This window comes from Ananas comosus, linkage group 3 (genome assembly GCF_001540865.1).
Source record: "Ananas comosus cultivar F153 linkage group 3, ASM154086v1, whole genome shotgun sequence".
In the NCBI taxonomy this organism is placed as follows: Eukaryota; Viridiplantae; Streptophyta; class Magnoliopsida; order Poales; family Bromeliaceae; genus Ananas; species Ananas comosus.
In genome coordinates this window covers 12,994,999-13,019,988 of record NC_033623.1, presented here as the reverse complement: position 1 = coordinate 13,019,988, position 24,990 = coordinate 12,994,999, and the positions used below count along the sequence as shown (strand labels likewise).

General features: G+C 34.2%; 1 protein-coding gene and 1 long non-coding RNA gene across 2 annotated transcripts; one reads left to right on the top strand and one right to left on the bottom strand.

The window, feature by feature from the left end:
- LOC109707996 lies at positions 8,420–9,474 on the bottom strand. The gene is made up of 2 exons (XR_002215628.1): positions 9,302–9,474; positions 8,420–9,148 (listed from the first exon to the last, which is right to left on the bottom strand). It is a non-coding gene; the product is annotated as an uncharacterized LOC109707996 (long non-coding RNA).
- LOC109707249 (E3 ubiquitin-protein ligase RHA1B-like) lies at positions 21,334–22,179 on the top strand. The gene has a single exon (XM_020228393.1). It carries the CDS (start codon positions 21,463–21,465, stop codon positions 21,910–21,912), a length of 450 nt encoding a protein of 149 aa, XP_020083982.1. The 5' UTR covers positions 21,334–21,462; the 3' UTR covers positions 21,913–22,179.

The following is a 24,990-nucleotide window of genomic DNA, read 5'->3' as shown; positions in this document are numbered from 1 at the left end:
TCGTGGCGAAGAGGCGACGAAGAAAGAAGGTGGCACTAATATCTCATGGGCCTAGGTGAGCATAGACTAGCTATACGATTTTTAGATTTTAAGCGCATTGATCCTGAGCCAATGCTAGTAAGTATATGTGTTTGTTTGTAAGAGAAGAAAACAACAATCTCTATTTGCTAGTTGAGCGCCGCCAAAGTCAAAGCTGCGGCCCTTACTTACATGTTAGCAATGTGGTCAAGACAAATCAAAGAGATTCTAATCGCTTCAAAGAAAGATGTGATCATTGCAAGAAATTGGGCCACAACAAGTCAAGATGTTATGAACTCGTTGGATATCCACCAAACTGGTCAAATAGACGATCAAGAATATTTGTACCAGCATCTAATGCAATCTTTTCCTAAACATTCAGCAATATGCAAACTGAGCAATCAAGCAGAGTTCCATACACATCTGCAAATAGTTCTCAAGCTACCAAAGTGGATGCCTCGCCTCTTGCAGGATTGAACAGAGAACAATATGATCAGCTCCTAATTTTATTAAGTACTGAAAAATCACGCATGCAAGAGTCTTTTTCTGGTAAGGTCTTTCAAAATTTTTGTGAAGCTGAGTGGATAATTGCTAGTGGAGCTTCGGATCATATGACTGCTAGTGAGCGAGCTTTGGCTCAATCTAAAATAGCCTATAACAAACCACCTGTTCGTTTGCCAAATGGAACCTATATGCCTATTTCAAAAATTGGTTGCATTCCATTAAGCCAAAATATTGTTCTGAATAATGTTCTATATGTGCCAAATTTTAAATGCAATTTGATTTCTGTCCAAAAACTTACCACTGATTTGAATTGTGTTGTGACTTTCTTTCCAACATTTTGTGCTATTCAGGACCTCACCAAGAAGAAGCTGATTGGAGTGGGTGAAATGAGAGATGGAGTATACTACTTCAAACAGTCGGCTATCCCAATTGCAGCACCTGTCATTCAACCTAACAATAACCTAGTATGGCATCAAAGGCTCGGATATGCTTCACATCGCAGTTTATCTTTTATTCCTGAAATCTTTTTTTCTACAAATAATTATTCTGCTGGTTGTGATGTTTGTCATCGTGCCAAACAAACTCGTGCATCATTTCCTTTAAGTAATAATAAAACTAGTTGTTGTTTTGCTCTTATACATTGTGATATATGGGGTCGTTATCATACACGTTCAAATTCTGGAGTCCATTACTTTCTCACTATAGTAGATGATTTTAGTCGTGCCACATGGGTATATTTGATGCAACAAAAATCTGAGGCTTATCATTACTTGACCTCGTTTTGTGCTATGGTTAAAACACAATTTCAATGTCAAGTGCAACAAGTTAGGAATGACAATGGATCGGAATTCACTTCTAATCTCATGCAAAAATTTTTCCATCAAAATGGCATCATATATCAAACTTCTTGTGTTCATACACCCCAACAAAATGAAAGAATAGAGCGAAAGCATCGTCATGTCCTTAATGTTGCGCGAGCTTTACGTTTCCAAGCTCACCTTCCTATTGATTTTTTGGGTGAACATGTGTTAACTGCTACATATTTGATAAACTACACTCCGACTCCACTTCTTTCAGGAAAGTCTCCATTTGAAATTTTATTTTCTAAAGCACCATCATATGAACATTTTTGTGTCTTTGGGTGCTTATGTTATGCTCATCTTCATTACAAAATACATGATAAATTTGATCCACGGGCAGCTAGATGCATCTTTGTAGGATATCCTTATGGGAAAAAGGGTTGGAAAGTCTATGATTTAGCCACTAAACATATTTTTGTTTCTCGTGATGTGATATTTTACGAAGACCAATTTCCTTTTGCCAGTTCGAGCACTCTTGATGCCATGCAACATAACCATCATGAAACTGTGATTCCACAACGCATTCAAGATTATACTGAAGCTCAAATAATTCCACCTTTATCAATAAAACAATCTAACCAACCCATTGATACTAATCCTGCAGCTCCCTTAATACCCCAAAAGGAGAATTCTGATGTCATTTCTGACATTAGTAATTCTCAATCAACCAATTCGGAAAAAGAAACTGATATAGAACCTATGCCTGAAATGCATCCTACATTTTCTCGACCACAAAGAACACACAAACGACCAACTTATTTAATAGATTATATATGCCACTTTGCTCTTGGAAACTCTAACTCCCACTCATCACTTCAAAATGCTTCTTCCGGTACGTCACATACTCTTTCGCATTTTATTTTCTATGATCGCTTCTCGCCTAAACATCGAGCTTTCCTAGCGGCCACCACAAACTTGGATGAGCCAAAGTCTTTTTCCCAGGCAATAAATGATCCGAAGTGGCATGATTCTATGGCAAAGAAAATTCAAGCACTTGAAACAAATCAAATATGGACTTTAGAGCATCTTCCCCCTAATAAGAAACCTATTGGATGCAAATGGGTTTATAAAATCAAATATCGGGCTGACGGCAGTATAGAACGCTACAAAGCACGCCTCGTGGCCAAGGGTTACACACAAATTGAGGGATTAGATTTTCATGAAACATATGCTCCAGTTGCTAAACTTGTGACTGTTCGTTGTCTACTTGCTGTAGTAGTCGCAAAGAAGTGAGAACTCCACCAACTTGATGTGAATAATGCTTTTCTACATGGTGATTTAGATGAAGAAGTATACATGTCTCTTCCACCAGGTATCTCCAAAAATCAGGATAGAAGGGTTTGTCGTTTACGTAAATCTCTTTATGGATTACGACAAGCCTCAAGAAATTGGTTTGCTAAATTTTCTGATGCCCTTAAAAGGTATGGTTTTCTTCAATCTAAGGTGGATTATTCGCTTTTTACATTCAATAAAGGAAATGCATTTTTGGCTGTCCTTGTGTATGTCGACGACTTGATCATTGCAGGAAATAATTCCAAAGAGTGTCTATTGCTTAAACAGTACCTTGATACTTGCTTTCATATCAAGGATCTTGGTACTTTGAAATACTTTCTTGGTGTGGAGGTAGTTCATTCTCCTTCGGATATATTTTTATGTCAAAGAAAATATACCTTGGATATTTTAGCTGAATGTGGAATGCTTGGAGCCAAGCCTGCATACTTTCCAATGGGACAACAACACCAACTTTCTCAAAATTCAGGATCACCAGTTGATAATCCTGCACAATATAGACGTCTCATTGGAAGGCTCATATATCTCACTATCACTTGACCAGAAATTACATATTCGGTGCATATCCTCAGTCAATTTATGCAAAAGCCATGCCAAGGACATTTAAATGCAGCGATGAGAATTCTACATTATTTAAAGTCTTGTCCCGGACAAGGCATCTTTCTTTCGGCTTCAAATGATCTACAATTGCGGGCTCACTGTGATACAGATTGGGCAAGTTGCCCTATGACACGTCGCTCCCTTACAGGTTATTTTGTCATGCTAGGTTCTTCACCTATTTCTTGGAAAGCTAAGAAGCAAACAATAGTTTCACGTTCATCTGTAGAAGCTGAATATCGATCCATGGCTGTTACTACTTGTGAGCTAATTTGGCTTCGAAATTTGCTTTGTTCTCTTGGAGTTGATCATCCCAAACCAATGAGGCTGTTTTGTGATAACCAAGTGGCACTTCACATTGCGGCTAATCCCGTTTTCCATGAGTGTATTAAACATATCGAAATTGATTGTCATTTTATTCGCGAACGGCTTCAATCGCATGATATTGAAATCTTTCATGTGCCCAGTAATCTCCAACTTGCCGATATTTTTACTAAAGCACTGGGACGACAGCAGTTTTATTTTTTGCTTGGCAAGTTGGGCATCACTGATGTTCATGCGCCAACTTGAGAGGGAGTATTAACATTTAGATTGGAAATATGATTTATAATTTTATTTATTTCCATCTTTTACTTTCTTTCTTAGGAATTTTTCATTCTTAGACAATCAATCACATGATTGTCTTCCTAAAATTAAGGCTTAGATTAGGCCCTGATTTATTAGGGCATGTATGTAAATGGTTATTTAACCATTGTTGTATCATCTTTGGAGTATCATGAAAAGAAGCCAAATTCTTTAGTTAATTACGACGAGCGCACAATCAAAAACGAAAAACGGTGATCACAATATAGACAAATCACAAAATTAAAAAAAAAAGAACACAAGGATGTTCACAAAAATATTTTTACAGAAAAAAACCACGAACGAAAGATGACAGATCTAACTTCACTGTATGAAGTACAATATTGTGAAAACCACAATGCACTATATCGTTTATAGGACAAAAAGAAGAAAAAAAAAATCTTAACGAATTTCTTCAAAATCTCTCGGGGCTATCAATCTGAGCCCTCCGCTTTCATCACAAACATCTCTTTTTTCTTTCACAAATTATTTTTAAATTTATCATACCATAAAATTTTTAATAAATTATGATACAAAATCGAACTCGATAATTAAATTTGGAGTCATATCTAACATTACTCATGGCTACTAATGTTTGCTTGTAGATATTTTTATTGGTGCACTCGTGTGACTAACCAGATGTGGTGAGCTCAGAGCTTTAAAGAGTAAATGCAAAATGACCTCTCATCTATATGCTTTGTGGAAACAAGAAACTCGAAAGCAACTTATTACTCCACTACAACCATACAAATGAGGCTAACAAATTTATGACTTCGGATGCAATATCGGGATTTAAATAAAGTTTGTACTAGTGTTTGGTTGGGGGTTAAGGGGTGGAATAACCCCTTATCCTCAACTTATTCCCAAACACATCAAATAAGGGTGGGATTAGCAAATCCCACCCCAAATGGGCTATTCTAAAATAGCCCATTGGGGTGGGGTTAGCTAACCCCACCTCACTCCACTACTCAAATCAAACAAAAGACTATTTTACACATTATCCTTCTTATCCCACCTACTCCAATCAAACATTATTTTTTTTAATCCTGAACTAACTCCAACCCCCAACCAAACACAAAAAATAATCTAACCCAACCTTAACTCCGAACTTAACCCTATCCCTGGAATAACTAGTTTTTTCTTAACTCCGAACCAAACGGTAGCGTACTTTTTAGGTTTAAACTCCGAACGACTCATCAGTCTCTATCGCAAAAGTAAACTTATACAACGGGCAAATAAATTAGTGATGTAATTTTATGCCTTTCTATATATATAGCCATTGTAATGTTCTATATGCAATTTCTTGTTTAATATTTGATCCCGTATAAATTTAGAAAATCGGTCACCCTCCTCCAAGGTAAAATTCTAGATTCCAAACATTGAACGTGGACGGATTAGACCCAAATGGGGGTACGTGTCAAACACCTCGCTTTTAATTTTAACTTGTTAAGCACAAGAGGAAGAACATATAGTTTTAATTTTTATTGCATAAACTTGGTCACATAATTGTAATGCTTTAGATTGCTCTTAATTTCTTAAGTTGATGAGATGACTAAATCACTGGATCATCAATCGTTCTCTTTCCTTATTGAGGATTCGAGCACATACCTATAATTCTTTTTCTTCTTCTTTTTTCCTTTTTCATTCGAAGAAGATATATTTCTCAAATTGATCCATCCAATCTGATTGTTGAACATTAACACGGTCCATGAATCCGATTTGTCACTTAAAATGTTGTTGTTGTCAATCCGCTTGCCCATATGAGTTAATATTGAGAGTAATTGGTGAACTATGTTTGAAAAGTCGAAACGAAAGCATCGACGGTCGGCGTCTAATCTTAAGAGCCAATCAGACTGAAAGTGATTTTGGGGAAACTTTGTGTGATGATTAGCAGGGCCAGTTCCGATTACCTTTGTTCTTTTTAGTTGACTCTTTCTTCGGTGCTCTACCAGTCAAAAAGAAAATCCAAATTTTATTAAAATGAAGTTCCATTCGCATTTAGTAAATGAAGGATCGAGAAAATCCCACTTGCATATGAATGGAAGAAGATTCTCTCCACCCACGCTTGTCTGAAAGATTGCGACTTAATTACATGAAAGGCGAGAGGAAAATAAATTGGCTCCTCACAATTGTTTTTGTTGGGGACCCAACAACAACTTCAAGCAGTTGCTATGGAAAGACATATAGAACGACGTTTCATAGAAGCTAAGGTTTCTCTTTTTCGATGGAATCGCTGAAATTTTGTTCAGACGTTAAATATCCTTTATTTTTAATAAAGTCCATCAGCATTTCACGCATGTCCTAGAGACCTATAGCCTTGCGTGAAAAGGCAATTAATTATCAACCGATCTAGCTATTGGTGATAATATTTTTATTCGAGCAAGTACGGGCTAGTGTTGAAAAATAACGCCCTACCAAACAGGGCAACAACTGGACCACATCTGTTCGAGTGATCAGTAATCAAGTCCGGATCTTAACTCAAGAACTTGGATCGCACCGCTTGACCGTGCTTGGGCTCGATAACAAAGCAATCCACTCTTCTTAAGACATTTGTGATATTTTTATGTATGAACCAACTTATCATGACGACGTTTAATTGTTTTCTTCCGTAGAAAGCTTTATAGGAAGTTCGTAAACTGAAGAAATTGAATCAGTGTGTGATAGCAATCGTTGTGTTTAATTAGGAATGGACATTGGCATTCTTGTTTTAGAAGATTTTACTTCAATGGATGATTATTCACCTTTTTCTTTTTTGTTGTGGCGGTGAAGGAATAGCTAGCGTGTGTGTATCTTTTGTGCAATGTCAACATAATTTAGCAGCTCTGTCGTTATTAATAATTGAAAACAACTAATTAAATTCATCTGTGTCAATGAAAGGTTTCTAAAATTCTAGCTAACAAGATTGTTAATTTATGCGCGTGGTCCTCGTGTTTTTATTTATGTTCGGGAAAACTCTATTGAGAATGATTGGCACCAGTTGGCAATTGATTTTACACATCTTTTTGAATAATTGTACTCACTTGTCCGCCGAATTTAAATTTTTATGTAGTTGTTCAATTCACATCAACCGACATATATACATAGGAGAGAAAATCTTCTCGTTATATGGAGGCTCGAACTTTCGACCACTATAATAAATTATTAGACTATCAGAGATTTGATACGTTGAAAAATCTTTCTGATTTTTTATTAAAATATTTTTTAAAATAATTCAAAAGTTTAATTTCAGTTTTAGAAAAGATCCGAGAAAAAAAAAATAATAAATACTGTAAATAAAAGAATTAGAAAAGTCCTGTGAATCGAAATGTGCAGAACACTATTTTAAAAGCGAAATTGTCCCTCCACGTGCGAGGCTTCCCGGCAATTACTTTCAACGATACAACGACCAAATTCCACCCTTACGTTTTCAAAGTGGAGTAAGACGAACCCAACAAGCTTCAGATCCAGCAAAGAAAGCTCCACGAAAATCAATGGCGAGAAAGCAGGAAAAGACGAGGTAAGGTTTAACTCTTAGGTATGCTGGGGTTCTTGTTGAACTCACACAACCTTCTCCAATATATATACTTGTTGAACTTACGCAACCTTCTCCAATATATATAACCAGGTTATTGAAGTTGAACTCACGCAATCTTCTTCAATATATATAACAAAGGCCTTCTCCAATATATATAACCAGGTTGTTGAAGTTAAATTCACGCAATGTTCTTCAATATATATAATAGAGACGAGAATCTTGTTTGAACGCGTTAATTTCGTGTAGAATAAGATAAGTCTAAAATTATAAAATAAAATAAACCCGGTGTATAAACCGTGCGTGCGTTTAAATGATAACATAACTTTCATTTTCTCCCAAACAACTAGCTTGAGAATAAAGAGATATATAAATACAAATAACACATTTTTAGCTTCCAATGTGGGACTAAACCTCGCATATGAAAATTTTAATTGGACTTTCATAAAAGGCGCATTAAGTATTGGGCTGTCCAAGAGGCTAATAAAATTTTAAATCACTAAAACCCAATAAAATCTAACATGATATTAGCGGTGAGTTGAACTGTATTTTCCGACTATAAACATCTCAACTCTAAGTGTCTACCATCAATTGCAATCTCTCTGTAAATTTTCAATATTTTTCGAATATATCATTTAGGTATCAATATAGTTGCACAAGATATCAAACAAATTTCATTCATTACAAAAGATTTACTGAAAATTATGATTTCTAATTTGTGAAATTTTAGATAGTACATATGGATCATATAAGTTTATAAAATATAGTTTTTTTTAAAAAATCTATGATTTAACTGAATTTGACGAGTACTCTCCCTACAACGAATGCTACTGTGCAAATTCTCGAAAATATTGATATTATAAATTGTTGATATATTGGCATATATATAATATAGATGCTTTAATCGCTTCATTCGTATGACTTGAAAAATAATACATACGTACTTTTCAATCTGTCAATAACATATAGAAGGAAATATTGTTTTGTGTAAATTCAATGTCTTTCTCCTGCCCAATAATTAATTTGGGAGCTACGGCGAGTTCTAATTGTTGAGAATTTCAAAAGTATCCTGATATAAATAGATAATCAAATTGTTCTATAAGCAGAAATTTTTTATGCAAGCGAATGTCTTTCTCCTCGTACGTACAAATGTTCTGCTATTTCTCTTGAATAACACACAAGCATATTAATTTGTCGATGAAGACGATGAACTTTATATCATCCATTCTTATCTGCGTGAAGCTGTAGCGGTGGAGACGTGATATCTTTGCCGACAGAGCTAGCTAGAGGTGGAAGGTTACTTCGAGATGTTCTTTTTTCTACCACGTGGGTGCCTTTGAATTTCTTCCGTACGTAGTGGATAGGGGTGCGCGCGAGTCATGTAACGTACGCCAGCACGTTTTCGGGCTTAGCTTGAGGCGAGCACGCGGAAACTTATCGTCTCGGCGTGACGACGACGATGTGATCGGATAACTGCAAGCCCAAGTTTCCACAGCGTCACATGCTGCACATGTCTCTGTTCATTTGTGGTGCGGAGAAATTATTGCCACAGCGCGCGGTGTACGTGTAAGTTCATTTCATGCACCCCGCACGCCCGTGCCAATCTTAGGGCCTGTTTGGCCTAACTTCTGAAAAAGTGATTTCTAAAAAAATAATTTTGATTTAGAAAAGTAATTTCTGTTAAAAGCTGTAGAGCGTTTGACTGAGTCTGATAGAAAAGTAATTGTGCTGAAGTGATTTTAGAAACCTGTTTAGCAAATCAAGAGAGTAATCAAGAGAGGGAGAGAGATAATCTGGGGCCGGGCGCGGATTAGAGAGAGAAATCAAGAGAGGGCGAGAGATAATCTGTATGAAAAAAAAAACACTCTTCTTGGGAAAAAAAAAAAGAAAAAGGGAGTACCTTGTAGGTTCGCCGGAGAAGAAACTTGCCGGTAGAAAAGGCGTCGCCGGAGAGGAAAAAGAGAGAGAGATGAAGAAGAGAGGGGAGGACAGGAGAGTGCTTAGATGAAGAAGAGAGAAGAGGAGAGTGGTTTTTTTTTTTTTTGGGAGTAGGAGTGAGAGTTGGCTGTGAGAGTAATGGGAGAGTAATGAGAGATATATTATTAATTATAAAAGGATATGATAGAATTGTAATGTTTGTTTAAAAATAATTTCGGTATTTTAGTAAAAAAATTTAAGTTGTGAAACAGCTTGTGCGGGAATCTGTTTTGGAAAAACAGGTTTTTTCAGCTTCTGCTTTTGGAGGTTGAAGAATCAGTTTTCAGCTTTTAGGAAACAGAATCAAATTTCTAAATACCTTTACCAAACACTCTACCTTGGCCTAAAAGTGATTTACAGCTGAAAATCACTTTGCAATAGCTTGGCCAAACATGGCCTTAGTACCAAAATTCAACACTTTCACTAAGGGGGCGTTTAGATGGATGAATCTCAAGATTCAACATAATTCAAATTCAATAGTATTTGAATTTTTCTGAGGCATAATTATTTTTTTATTTTTTGTTTTGATATAATTCATATAGCTGGCTTGAATGTTAAATTTAATCATTTTTTTATTTGTTTTAGTGTAGGTTGATGTCGGTAAAATTAATTTTTTTAAAATTTTATTATTTATTTTGATATAAGTAAATAGATTTCGTTACTTGCTAATTAAATATAGTGGTAAACTTATCCCAACAAAATCTAACATATTGAATAATTAAATTCCCTAAATATATAGTTTTGGTGTAGGTTGATAATGTAACGCCCCCAATAATCCCACATCGGATGGGATACTGATTCCGATCAGCTTATATGAGGCCTACACGCTAGTAATAATAACTGGACTTAAGCATTTTGAGCTAGTTGTTGGGCCCAATAAGTAATTATTGCTGGCAGGCCGGGTCGTTGCAAATAACCCGAACCAAACACACCCTAAAAGTAATCTTAGTCTATTGTAAATATTTAATAAATTTTTTAGAAAAGGGGGTGGAACTTAAGTTCGGTACTCTAGAGGGAAAAGTCAAAAATAGGTGAAGTGGATGTCTAATGTAACTTGAGTTATATACTTATATTATTATTTTTTTTATTTATACCAAACGAACATCGGAAGTAATGAAGATTGAGTTTTATTCCTCCACTTGCAGAAGTGGCGCAAATGACAAAAGTCTAATGGTTAGTATCTCATGTTCTAAGTTCGAACTTTAGTTGCGTGCTTTGCATTTCTAATTGCTTTAATTTCTAACAAAATAATGATTGAAATGGATAGCATACTTTCTTTCTCTCAAAATTTCTTTTTTTTAAAAAAAGCACTTCTGAATACATATATTCTTATATACTTAGAAGCTCTATATACCAAAATGTCATAAATTTTAATTTTTGAGACTATTTAATTCTTAATAATAGATTTTTATAACTTAATAATTTTTTATATATGAACTTTTTGAATGGTATATATAGCGCGCATATGTTAGACTGAATTTCAACTTTAATATCTCGATCATTAAAAATAAACGAAATAGGTAGCGTGCAACCAATCTCTCTCTTAAAAAAAAAAAAAAAACTTTATTGAATTTGATAAACGTTAGTTTGTTAACAGTGATAGAATTTGCTAAATTTCCGTCAACTATAATGTTATTTTTTTTTATCATACTATTCTATAATTATTGATTATAATATATGTTATTTTCCTAATTAACCTATACTTATTACAATGAGGTGATAAGTTCATGCATGTGCACGCAGCAATGGACATTCCCTCCGAGCTAAACCGGTCAAGTCACGGTAATTGGAATGTCAACATCATACGCAGGAAAACAGCGTGGAGACACATCCGCATTTAGCACATAAAAAATAGCATCGGGAAGCTCTAATTATTTATTTTGACTTGTGAAAAGCGAGTCAACTTTATAAAATAAGTTGCGTGTGAGTGTCTATTTCAATCATTACAGACTCTGAATCTTAATCCATATTATTAATAATAAAATTAATTATATTTTTTAAATAAATATAATAATATTTTTTATAATAATACTGGGGCGACAGATAATTTTTAAAAAATTATTTGATTGATTGAAAACACTATATTATTAACATAACTTATCACATTCTAAAATTTTTTTCTGAATCTGGGTTTCCGCTATCAAGTCCATTTCTTGTCATTTTTTTCACTCGGCAGGTAAGAGAAAAGAGGGACCGGATACAATGAAGCTACATGTATATTCGAGCTCCACTTAATAGGGGGGGAAAAAAGAAAAAAAAGAGAAGAGTTTTTATGCAAGCATCCACAGTTTTGATAATATTTTTAAATAAAAATACAGAATATTTTTCAATAAATATTTATTTTTATTTTACCCTTCTGTTTTATAAAAAAAAATAATTCATCCACTTGGAATTTAGAATTATAGTATTTACATATATCAATATTATTATAATTTCATCAATATTCTGTTTATAAATTATATTGTATAACCAATAAGTATGTAGGCATACTCATCCTTAAAAACTATGGAAGTGCTTAAAAATTTTCTATTTTATCTCGCATTAGATAACTTTTTTAAAATGATTACTGTCTATTTACTACTTTTAACTTTCAATTTTTCGCCATTATTAAAGCTAATATGAGTACATTAATAATTATCCGATTATACTACAGAATTCATGTACGGAATAATGAATAACAATACCGAGTTTAGTCCTACAACATTGAATTTTAAGAGAACAAAATTGAGGCTTTAAAAGATAAGGGCAGTAAACTTAAAAAGCAAATATTTATAAGGTTTTTGGATTTTATTCTATTTTATTTAGGTAAATTTCAAACATTACCTTCTAAAACTTTAAGAGATCATGCATACCCTTTCAAAATTTAAAATATCATTCCTATCCTTCTAAACATATAAATCTAATATTCATACCGACGGACATTAATGCAAGTTGTAAGAGGCTTGATGGAATTGATTTATGAGGTACCAACTTTGAATCCTAGTTGTTTCATATTTTTAATAAAATTATTTCTAAAAATAAACGAAATCAATAGCATGCTATTATTTTTTCAAAAAAAAAATTGTCATTCATATCTCTCTAAACCTATAAATCTATCACAAATGCTGCTCTAAACCCCAAACACAAAGCCAAAACTCTAAATCTTTAATGCTTATATAAGGGAACTAATGAAATTTTATAATTTGAAGGAGTATTTATGAAATTAATTACAACCTTTAATTCCGAGGGTTTTAAGGAAATTAATACTTTTTCTTTTGTTGGCAAGTCTCTATACCCATATTACCCATACAACATTATTATCGGAAGAATGTGTTTCATTAATTTTTTTAATTGTATACACGTCTCTCTCTGCAAATATGGTGAATTGTAGATATATTTCTGCAAAGCTCAATTTTTATAAGTTATTCCTGCAAAAGTACTAATTTATTCAGATATATCCCTCTGGTTAGGATCTGCTAAAGAGCTGTTAATTTTTTAACAATAGAGTTGTGAAATGATAATTTTGCCCTTGCCCTCTTCCTCTTCCTCTTCCTCTTCCTCTTCCTCTTCAGGCTGTGGGAACGGACGGCGGCGGTGGCGACCTTGCGGAGCTTGTCGGGGTTGCGGCCAATGAGGACGAGGAAGAGGCGGAAGGCGAAGGCGCGGCCGATGCCGTCGGAGGCGCTCGTGACGACGACCCATGCGGGCACCACGATGGCGACGACGATCGGATCATCAACGACGATGACAACGAAGGAGGAGAAAAAAAGGAGAAAAAGGAGGATATGGAGAAGAAGAGAAAGAAGAAAAAACAGGAGAGGAAGAGGAAGAGGAAGAGGAAGAGGAAGAAGGACAAAATTATCAATTCACATTATTAATTAACTATGGTTAAGTATTTTAACTGTAGTTAACAAAATTTCTCTAACGTACCCTAACGGTAGGGACATATCTGAATATATTAGGACTTTTACAGGAATAATTTATGAAAGTTGAGCTTTGCAGGAATATATCTGTAATTCATCATATTTGTAAGGACATATATACAATTAACTTTTTTTTTTTAAGTTTATCTTTTTTTTAGAAAGAGAGAAAGATAATATATTAACTATTTCGTTTATTTTTTAAAAAAAATAAACTTAGCTAAAGATGAGAAGTAACTAGATTTTGAATTTGAAATCTCAGATATCAATTATCAAATTCTTTATCTCTTGCACTAGAGACCGTCAGTGTTTATCTAAGTATTTTTACTAGTTTAGCTTTAGTTGTCGTGCAGATTCCATGTCTATCAACTTGGAAAGTGGACATAGCGAATAATTGGGCCATACAATATAATGTTCAACAGTTCTTCTAGAAAAAACATCCAAAATTCATGTATCACATAATTGCACTTGCTATGCTCTATTGGATATTTTTATTTCGCGGGGGTACCAAGTACCCGATGCATCCATCAATCAGGCATATTAATTATTTGCGTACTAACCAATTCATACGGCGACTTATTGTTCAACATTCTATGTATGCCGTAAATAATAATTTTTTTTCCCTGTCTTGAAGACATTAATCATCCTCATTAATAGATTTTAATGAATATATATATATATATATGCGTAAAAAAAATTTCTTTCAAATTTAGAAAAAAAAAATGCTAGTAGATTATGGAAATATTAATCCTACGGCATTAAAAGATCAATTAAAGTGACGGTACGTAGTGGCTCAAATTTCAAACATGGCGAATTAGGCGGATGCAATGTTTGAAGAAACTGAGTTACCGACAATATAATTTATTGAAAAAATTGACTAATCGACAACACTTTAACGTATAGTAAGTGGCGTCTACAGGATGACTTATCCGACGTTCGGTGGAAGGGATTCAATTGTCAAACTTATTATGGTGACACGAGTGTGATAGATGCGATTAATGTAGATTAGAAATCTTAAGTGCTTATTTTCTTTCCATATGACAAGGAATTAAACCATGTAATGTTCTCTATGTTAACATAAATTTGAATTGTCATTGTTGATGTCATGATATGCGTCTATCATGGTTTGTAAAATCTCCATTTATATAGAACTAGTGAACACTGTGTAAGTGCTTAGCATCGATTCATAACTCAATACATTACAATTTGCATATTTGTTGTATTTCATAAACAAGAAATCGCCTGTTAATTATACCAATTACACAATTTGGTTGACAAAAAACAAAAAGGCCAATAGTATTTTTTTACTCATTTATTTCTCTGAAAGGAGCAACATTTCGCATTGGATTGTAGTGCATTATAATCTATCCAACGAGAGTAGAGAATCAGTACGTTTATATCGAATGGCATTGTAATCATCTTTGGAAGAGACAAAAAAGGCAATAGTAGTACTAAGATGCTAAAAAAATCCCAATTCCTGTATGAGAAATCAGAACAGTCTGGATTATTTTTCTGTCTAGCTTTGAGTACGACTACCGCAGAAGAATATAAAATGTCATATATCAACCATTTGTTCACTGAATATACATTGAGACCTGCTCTCAGAATGCTAATCACTATCGTAAATTGTTACGTCAGATATTTGCGAATCCAATGTTAAAGTGTATATGTATAATTTGAAGGAATCATTCGAGCTTAATAATAGTCTAATGTAGTGGTGCTTGAATCTTGTAGAGGCTCTATTTGAAAAACAGATAAAATCGTGTCTGAGTTTTCTGAAATTAATTAGAGGTGTTGATGGGCTAAGCTGGGTCCGGGCCAGAGTTTTTCCAACGTTGTAATATTCTGGATCGAGCCGGGCCAAGTAATGTCGAGCCCAACCAATACTTCAGAAACTGGCTCAGATTGGGTTTGGGCTAAGAATATGAAATGGGCGGGACCACTTGTGGAACGGCACAGCACGGCCCATAGAACCCTCTTAGTTTGGCGCTTTTCAATCTCCGAAAAGTTTATTTGTTCTACAACTTGTGTTGTCTATCTGAAGCATGCCATTAAAAATCATCTGAAGCATGCCATTAAGATTTTTAGTTCTCTAACCGTAGATGCCTTCAATGTAACATTCGAAAAGTTGATAAATTCAAAAGTTCTGCTGTGGTAAAAAATTGAAATGCGATTCCAAATCTCTAAAGCAGAAGCTTAATTACGGTGATTCCACCATTGCCGTCGAGAAACGCTGTTCAGATGACGGCGCTTAACTTAATAGTAGTACTATAAACTACAGTGCGGCCAAATAGCCTCTATCAGATATTGCCAATGTCACTGTTCCTTGCCCTCCCCGGACTCGGCCGACAATTACGCACGTGTGAGTTAAAGGGGGCCATTTCTTCCCTCCTAGGCCTCAGCCTACAATCTGGCATGTGTCCATTGGACGGCAACCCCGTTCGCAAAGACGTGGCACTGGCACGTGCCGCCTCATACCCAATCTTCAACCTATATTGCATTAATCTCCCATCCTTTTCTTTCATTTTACAACCCTTATCAAACTCTCTCCTTCGAAGGCCCATCCGAGCTGCACCCAGATTTTTTAGAATAATAATAATAATAATAATAATAAAGAGAGATTAATGAAAGGACTTGAAACCAACTCTAAAAAGATGTTGTCAATAGATTGATCTGGTAAAATAGTTTTAACTCATATATTCAAGAGTAGGTTTGATAAGTAATTTTTATAAGAACGTTTGCAAAATGCTAGCAAGTTTGAACCAATCATACCTAATATAGTTGGTTAAGAGATTAATAGTTCATATTAGAGGTCTAACCTCGAAGCTGCCTTAGTTATTTTATATTTCTAGCTGAATAAAGTAAATAACTTGCTCCCTTCTTCTCTCAAAAAAAAAAGAGAAAAAAAAAACAAGTAGCTAGGTTAAATCAGAACCTAATGAACTCAGGACTCAGCTTAGAGAGCGACAGATAGAGGGATCTATAATATATTACAAAGAACTTGTTAGGCAGATGTGTCTTTTTTTCACATATTAATGTTAAACAAGATCGTAGATACGAGATTTTCTGTGAGAAAAAAATATATAGCATGACATGTTCTCAAATCTTTTTTCATATCTTTTCTTATCTTTAACTCTAAATCTTTCACTAAATTCTTTTGTATTTCACTCTTTATTCTGACTCTCTTTTTATTTTTTAATTTTTTAGTACGTAATTGTCTCTGCATAAAATAGCAAGTACCTAGGTCCTGTTGGGGTCCCTGGATAAACCATTTGAACCACATACTTGGATGCTATTATGAAGCCTAATTATCAAAACTAGTAGGTCCCAAAGTTGATCTTAGTTGGCTCAATATTTTTCCCCACAATCCACAAAACACCATGCATGATGCATGAATTACTACAACTTGTCATGAAAAAATTGGCTCAGTAGTTGACCTCCGCAATAATATTGGTATCCGGGGTAAACTAAACCAAATAAACTAGATTTAAGACCGATAAATATTTTTTGGCGGCTCCAAATAGTTAACTACTGAGGATTGAGGATTAAAAGTGACATATCAACTGTACTTTAAAGAGAAACTAAAAAGTTTTTATATTGACAAAGATTATCAATGACAAAAGGACTAACTTTATTTCACTATTTTCTAAAAAAAATGTCCCCTCCATTTTCATAATACAAGAAGACTAACTTTATTTTCACTTTTTTCTAAAAAAAACTTTCCCCTCCATTTTCATAGTACAAGAGGACTAACTTTATTTTCACTTTTTTCTAAAAAAAATTTCCCCTCCATTTTCATAATACAAGAGAGCTCTGTTTCCGTGATCTATGAGCTGAGCAATTTACTGGAAAACACCATCACTTTTATTTTTAATGCATTTGATGTCACACATCTTCGCGGGAGATGTAGTGGACACTTCATTATTTGGTAAGTTTTCAATATATTCACCCTCACATATAATTGCCGCGAGCTCAAATAATGATATACTGTAATAGCTGGTGGAGTCCAAATGAAGCCATGATATATTATAATTAAACTGATATATGTATAAAGCACGAGAAGTTTCAAAAATCAAAAGAAATATAATTAATGATCACTTGGTTTAACTTGGTGAAAAGAGGATTAGGACAGTAAATACTACCCCGTTGTTAACAAGCAGATCAAGTCAATTGTGGACACTATGCTCGTTATGACAACTAAGTATTATATCTATATCGCAATCATGTGGTTGGGCCATTGTGTTAAGTATTAATTACGAAGCAACCACATCTATTTCTGAATCATCTCACGCTGATAGCAATTTAAATATGTGGTTAGAACAAAGTTTATAACTTAAGAAAAATTCGGCTCGAGGGGAAAGCGAATCAATAAAAGCATGTTTAAAGGTTCAATCAGAATTGTTTATCACCGGGAATCTTCTTTTTGTTACTAATTTTGCATTGTGTAGATGGATTTTTTTCAAAAAGCTTCTATTTTTTTTTTTTTTTCCTCCTGGTGTAAAATATGTTGTGCATCGTAGCACACTCACTACATATATAGTCTAGCTCCGAAGGACTTTCCAACAAAGTAAATTCGAAACTATAATTAATATCCATCATTCAACAGTTATTAACTGAAAAAGAAATAAATAATAAATGAATAGTGAAAAGGATTTGAATAATAATATAAAAAATAATTATTCAATGTCTAAAATCTAGTGTTTTAATCTTTGATTTTTTACTCCCCTGATAAATATCCTTGAAGCTTGGGGAAGCTTACCCCTCTCTCTCTCTCTCTCTCTTGAAAAATCAAAATTATCTATTTAGTTAGAATAGAATTTAGCCTTGCTCATACAGCAGTTTCGGTATAATTATAAATACAATATAGTTATAGTCATAGGCAGTTAAAAATATAATAGTTATAGCTATATATATTTTATTTGGCTGAATATAATAGAAACAAATTTGTTTGACTGCGCGGGCTTAAAATTATATTTATAAATTTAACATTTGTTACGAGAAATTTCGGCTGTCCGACTATTATAGTTGGTTAGGATCTTGATTTTTTCGGAGATTCAACCAAAATTATTGCGAGTCTATTTCCATTTTAGATTCCATAACAACAACAAAATCAATTATTTAGGCGATTTCAAAATAATGGCAGTTTTTCATTTCACAGATAAATTAAAGTATTTTAGTTTTTCAATTCCAGTCAAGTGCAGTAGTAGAAGTAAATCTGATCCATATAGTGGTAAACGCTAATTAAGCGCAGGGGTCTCCTACTTATGAAATTTTTGTACAGAGATGCTTACGTGTCAGTCGCATGTCGCGCGGTACGATTTTCACGTGTGAAGAGCAATCTATTGGTCGGTTGGGCCGGGCCACGTCGACGTACGCCTCGAAGAATCTGTAGTCGGCATTCAGGTAGAAGCGCCCTTCACGTCGCTTGTGATGGTGTCGCCACCGACTTTGACGACGACGTCTATCCATCTACGCAGCGTCGTCGCAGGCCGGGCTGATGTGGACAACAAACTAAACCGATGTTACGTACACTAGCTCGAAGCTAATAAAAGAATTATTCTTTTTTTCTCAGAAATTAGAGCTAGTAGTAGTAAATCGAAAATGTTATTAATTTATTCAGAATTTAATTAGCGGCTGGTTCAACTAGTTATTCATCTGTTATTCTGATCCAATTTCGCTGGCTTTTTATCAGGCCGGTCTAATCAATTTAATTAGTAGACTGGTTCAAAATTTGCTAAGAATAATTTTGTTGCTTAGCAGAAACAAGATGGAATTAGTGGAGCGGCGAACGGTTCAAAACATTATTGTGGTTAGAGCTTTGGAGGACGCCTTATCTCATGGAACGATTTTTACTGGGGCAAAAATTAAAAAGGCTAGGTAATTAAGCCTATGATAATTAACCTAAGGGTGTGATTAAAAAAAAGAAAATCAATTATCACAATAAATTAAGTAGCACAAATTGTAAATGAGCACGTAGAGTGCTCTATTAATTTGTCTTTTGCTATAGTCAAGTTAGGATTTGACATTTAATTAATAATTCATTGGAGGGGGTAATTGATCATAAGTAGTTATAATATTAAGAGAAGTGGTACAGACAAACTCAAAAAGAATTATAGCGGACCGTCTCTAGCGCAAATAGCAAAGGACTTGGTGGTTAGTATCCGAAATTCCAAATTCGAATTCTAATTGATTCACATTTTCAGCAAAATTTATTTCTAAATGAAATAAACGATGCAGGTAGTATACTAGCTATCTCTTAAAAAAAAAATTATAGAATCAAAATTTTTGATCCAAGAGTTGTAATCCTTTCTCTTGAAATTTAAAATATTGTACTTATGTTTTAGTAATAAAAAAATACAATTAGTAAGAAAATATAAATTATTGAATGATAAAATTGTAAAATTATAATTAATTTTTGGTTGCAGGTCTAGCTCATTAAGACAAGTACATAGTACAAATAATATAAAGTCTCACGCAAATAAATAAAAAAGTTACTGTTGCGAATAGATCATCTTTAGAGCGCATTCGAAATATTCTCATTCTTTCAAAATCTTTATAATCGTCGGCGTACTTATTGGCACTAAAATATTGGTACTAAAATTAATTTGAACATAAGCTTTTATTTTAAGGTACCGTTTGGTTCGGGTATAAGCAAGAACTAGCTATTACAGGGATAGGTACAAGTATGGGATAAGAAAAATAGCGTTTGGATGAAAATTGGGTTGTTCCCGAGGATAAGAAAAATATTAGAAAATTTTATATAAAAAATAAAGGTGTTGGTGGGGATAACCGAGAACTACTATTCTCGGATAAAAAATTAGCGTTTGGGTATAAAGGGGGGATAAGGGCCTATCCCTATCCCTATTCCCAAACCAAACGGTGCCTAAGAATTGTATATTGGTACTAAAATATTGAACATGAGCAGCTAACGATCGATTGGTGATCCATGATTGAATAGTTAAATTAATAATAGCTATTATCTTTAATTTTTCTCATTTTAAACAAAATAATCATAAATAAATGAATAGCTAGGCATCCGGATGTTGAACCTACGACTACATTGACACAGGATCAAACTTTGAATCGGAGGAGAACGATAGAGGAATTAATCCACGCACGTTTGGCCCCAACTAATTAAAAGGGAGAAAAAAAAAAAAGTTACTGCACATATCAAATCCTATCTATCAGATACTTTAATTTACGTGCCAAATTAAATTTCCTCCTATACTTATGACTTGGGCAAATGGAATCTTGTACAAGTTCAAAACGTGTCCCACAATTATAAGTTCGTTCGGCGTAATGTTGAAGGGGTCACTCATTATAATATGCATGTATGCGTGTGGCTGCTTCATATGATCTCTTGCGTTCCTCTACCAGTTTGATCAAGTCCAACAAATTAAATAGCAAAGGCAGTATCAAAGTTAATAGATTCAAGATTTAAACATGGGATTATTAAATGCGTTTGAAAATTAGAAAAAACTTTTCAGAGTTCGGTGGAATTCGAACTAATTTAATTACCCATGCATGGCTATGAAATTATGTAAAATATGCATTCATCTCTATAAATTAAGTCGTCCAAAAATAGTATATTTTAATTATTTTACATTCAACATATTATATATATGTACCGTATTTATGTGATAATGTATAATGTATAAATTTTTGCGGGGCTAGATTACTATCTGTTTAATATTTAATCCTTAGATTCTGATGGTTTATTATTCAGTGGGGATACTATTATGAATCCAAAGTTAAGAAATTAAATAGTAAATACTTTTATTAGATGCACTAGTATAACTAATTTATCTAATTTTCGCCGTGCACATACATATTTATAATAACTGTAGCATTAATTACCCGTTTGTCAAAACTCCAATTAAATCAGTTTGGTCAAAGGATGATGGCGAGGGAGATAGCAATTAATTAAAAACCATGGACCTTCAAAGACCAGAAGCCGCCCAAAACTCTCAGAAACCGGCACGTGCTTTCTCAACGACCTCTCTTGCATTTCCCCATTGCATGCTACACAAGTCTACATAACATAACATAACATAACATAACATATATATAAACCCCTCTCCACCCACACCCCTTCTTCATTCCTCACCAATTCAAACTATCTATAATTCTCGATCCTTATTCTCATAGATAGATATATATATTTACATATCTCTCATAATTCCTCATGGGAATCCCTTTAGTGTGCATCTGTATGGCCGTTCCCCGGCCCTTGCTTCTCTTCGTCAAATTCGTCGATCGCCTACGGCTCACCGTCCTCGTCCTCCTCTCCTTCTTCGGGCTCTACCGCTCCCCTCCGCCGCAACTGCGCCTCCTCTCCGGCGCACCGGAGGCCCCCGCGCCTTCGTTCGTCAAAGACCGCCTCCCCGTAGTGAAATTCGCGAGCTCCGTCGACGGTCCGCGGTGCGTGTTCTGCTTGGAACGTTTGCGGTGCGGCGACGAAGTTAGGGAGCTGGCGAACTGCCGACATGCGTTCCACCGGTGCTGCGTCGACCGATGGATCGACGTGGGCCAGGTGACGTGCCCGTTATGTCGGTCGGAGCTGTTGCCGCCGGCGAAGGCCGGGAGAGGAGGGGGTTGGGGTTGGGTTGTGGAGGTTTTGGGACGATTTTGGTAAAGCGTTTTGCACGGTTGGAGATTATGACAACTAACCCACCCCATTTTATTTTCATTAATTGTTCGGATAAGGATTCGGGTCCGATCGATTAGGTCCGTTGAGTGCCGTTGTGACCGGGGCGGGTGACCTTACTTTAGTGAGATTATATATATACGCATGCAAGTTAGTTAATTTGTAGCTGATAATTTGTTGGCGGATTAATTATATGTAAACATTCTGTAAATTAAATTTACGTGCGTAGTTCGTTTGGCTTTAATTTTTTTTTTCCATTTTCTTTGTTATTGAAAGAGCTAGTTTGGCATTGTCTTATTACTTTGTTTATTTTATTTATCTAAAAAGGAGGCATTTTCTTTCAAATTAGATGCATGATTAAAAAATAGAAATAAAAAAAAACAAGAAACAGGTAACGTCTTTTGTAAGAATTGCATCTAGCATACAGAATGTATTAGCTGACGGGAGTACAACTTTAGGACGTGACAAGTCAAATTATTAAAATCAAATCAAAAAATATTCGGCAAATAAAAATAAAATTTGTGGGAAAAAAAAGGTTTATATATATATATGTATTAATCTTATATTTTTTTTGAGAGAGAAAGATAGCATATTATTCACTTCGTTTATTTTATTTAAAAATAAATTTAGCTGAAAATATAAATTAATTAGAATTTAAATTTGGATCTCAAATATCAATCATCAAATTTTTTTGTCACTTGCGCTAGAAACTGACGGTAAACTTACATATTTTTTACAGAAGCGTCATGACAAGTTCGCTGCTTTTTCGTGACATGCAACATTCCGGGATTCCGCACGAAAAAGATGAAGGAAAANATCAAAATATAAAAAGATTAGAATTGGTTGATGCGCCATGTGAAAATTTTCTATTTTGAAATAAATTGATATGAGATAAATTATACACAAAAATTAGGGAGTGAGAAGGGATCTCGGGAAAGGAGAGAGAAAAAGGTAATCTCCCCCACTTAACCCTTTAATATATATTAAAGGTATTAATTTCTCTTTTTTTCTTTAATCTTTGAAAATGAGGCTAGATGCGGAATTTTTTTCAAAAGAAGGTTTTTTGTAAAGAGGCTAGATAGGTAAATAGTTCATATATATATATATTAATTTTATGTTTTTTTTGAGATAAAAAGATAACATGTTATCCACTTCGTTTATTTTATTTAAAAATAAATTTAACTGAAAATATAAATTAATTAGAATTCAAACTTAGATCTCGAATATTAACAATCAAATTTTTTGTCACCTGCGCTAGAAACCTGCGCTAGAAACGGCCGGTAAACTTACATATTTCTTACAGAAGCGTCATTACAAGTTCGCTGCTTTTTCGTGACATGCAACATTCCGGGATTCCGCACGAAAAAGATGAAGGAAAAATAAGGGCCACGTTTCGCTACAATTCTAAAATATATGCTTCTACACCTGATACTTCGTTAATTGTGCGAAAGAGCTTCTACACAGTCCAAGAATTAGAAAAGTGAAAGCCGGTGGATCTTTTAAAATATTTATATTATAAATTATCAACAAATTAATAAATTTATTAATAATTTTAGATATGTGTATGAATTAACTAAAGTAAACAAATAACGTCTTTTATAAGAATTGCATCGAGCACACACAATGTATTAGTAGACGAAAGTACAACTTTCGGATGTGACAAGTCAAATTATTAAAATCAAATGAAAAAATATTGGGCAAATAAAAAACAAAAATTGGTGGGAAAAAAAGTTTATATATGTATTAATCTTACATATTTCTTACAAAAGCTTCATGACTAGTTCGCTGCTTTTTCGTGACACGCAACATTCCGGGATTCCGCACGAAAAAGATGAAGGAAAAATAAAGACCACGTTTTGCTACAATTCTAAAATATATACTTCAACCCCTGATACTTCGTTAATTGTGCGAAGGAGCTTCTACACAATCCGAGAATTGGAAAAGTGAAAGCCGGTGGATCTTTTAAAATACTTATATTATAGATTATCAAGAAATTATAAATTTGTTAATAATTTTCGATATGTGTATGAATATATATAGGTAAATAAATAAATATCTATCATTTAAATTTACTAATTATTTTAATATGTTAATAAAATACATATCACTTCTATTAGAGTGGTGAGATAGATTTCTCTACTATTCTAAGTGTTTACGTTGATAGTCGAAGTTTAATAGTTTGTCTTTTTTACGTTGACGTTGTCAACGTAGATGTATTTTGGTTTATTTGGTATACATTAATGTTGACGACGTAAAAGTCGACGTACGTAAAAATTGATGTGACGTAAATGTTGATATAGCTTGGTTTGCCGGGGACTTATATTATATAAAAGACATTAGGGTAGCCTTTTATGTCTTTATATAAAGACATACAAAAACGGGCTTGAAATAAAATAGAAATAATCTCAATTTACCCGGAGTCTTAATTTACTCGAACATTATACTAGAACAATACCTTAAAAGTTTACCCAAAGAAAAGTGTAATACTTAGACCGGGTCGAAGAAGCTCCGGATCGGGCCAAGCTCAGCCCGGCCAAAACACTCGTAACTAGGCTAGGCCGATTAATAATTCAGGTTTTTTATTAGGAAAATGTGAAAGAGAAAATTGTAAATAAACCAAGAACATGTTAAATTAGTTTAGATCAGTGTTTTTGTTGAATCTTTTGTGTAAATTTAAATAAAAACCCCTCCCAAAAGAATTTTCCTAAAAAGAAGTTCAGTACTTAGACTGGGTAGAAGAAGCTCGGGTTCGGGCCAAACTTTGTCCGGTCCAAAGCACTTGGAGCTAGGCTAGCATATGAGAATATTCATATCTCTAAAAACATGGGTAATCAGCAAAAACTACTACCTCGAAGACTTAGTTGTTAAGCACGATATATATATATCTCTCTCTCTCTCTCTCTCTCCTTCTCATTTACTCCCAAACCCCCCACTGTGCACAGTGGAATACCTGGGGGGTTTGAGAGGAAATTACATCTTTTTTTTTAATCTAAAGACATGGTAGTAACTACTATATTTGTTTAAATTAATTAAGTATGTGTATAGCTTTTAATAATTGTTTAAATG

Coding starts and splice junctions, on each gene's coding strand:
- LOC109707249 (XM_020228393.1), top strand. CDS start 21,463: ATGGGAATCCCTTTAGTGTGCATCTGTATGGCCGTTCCCCGGCCCTTG.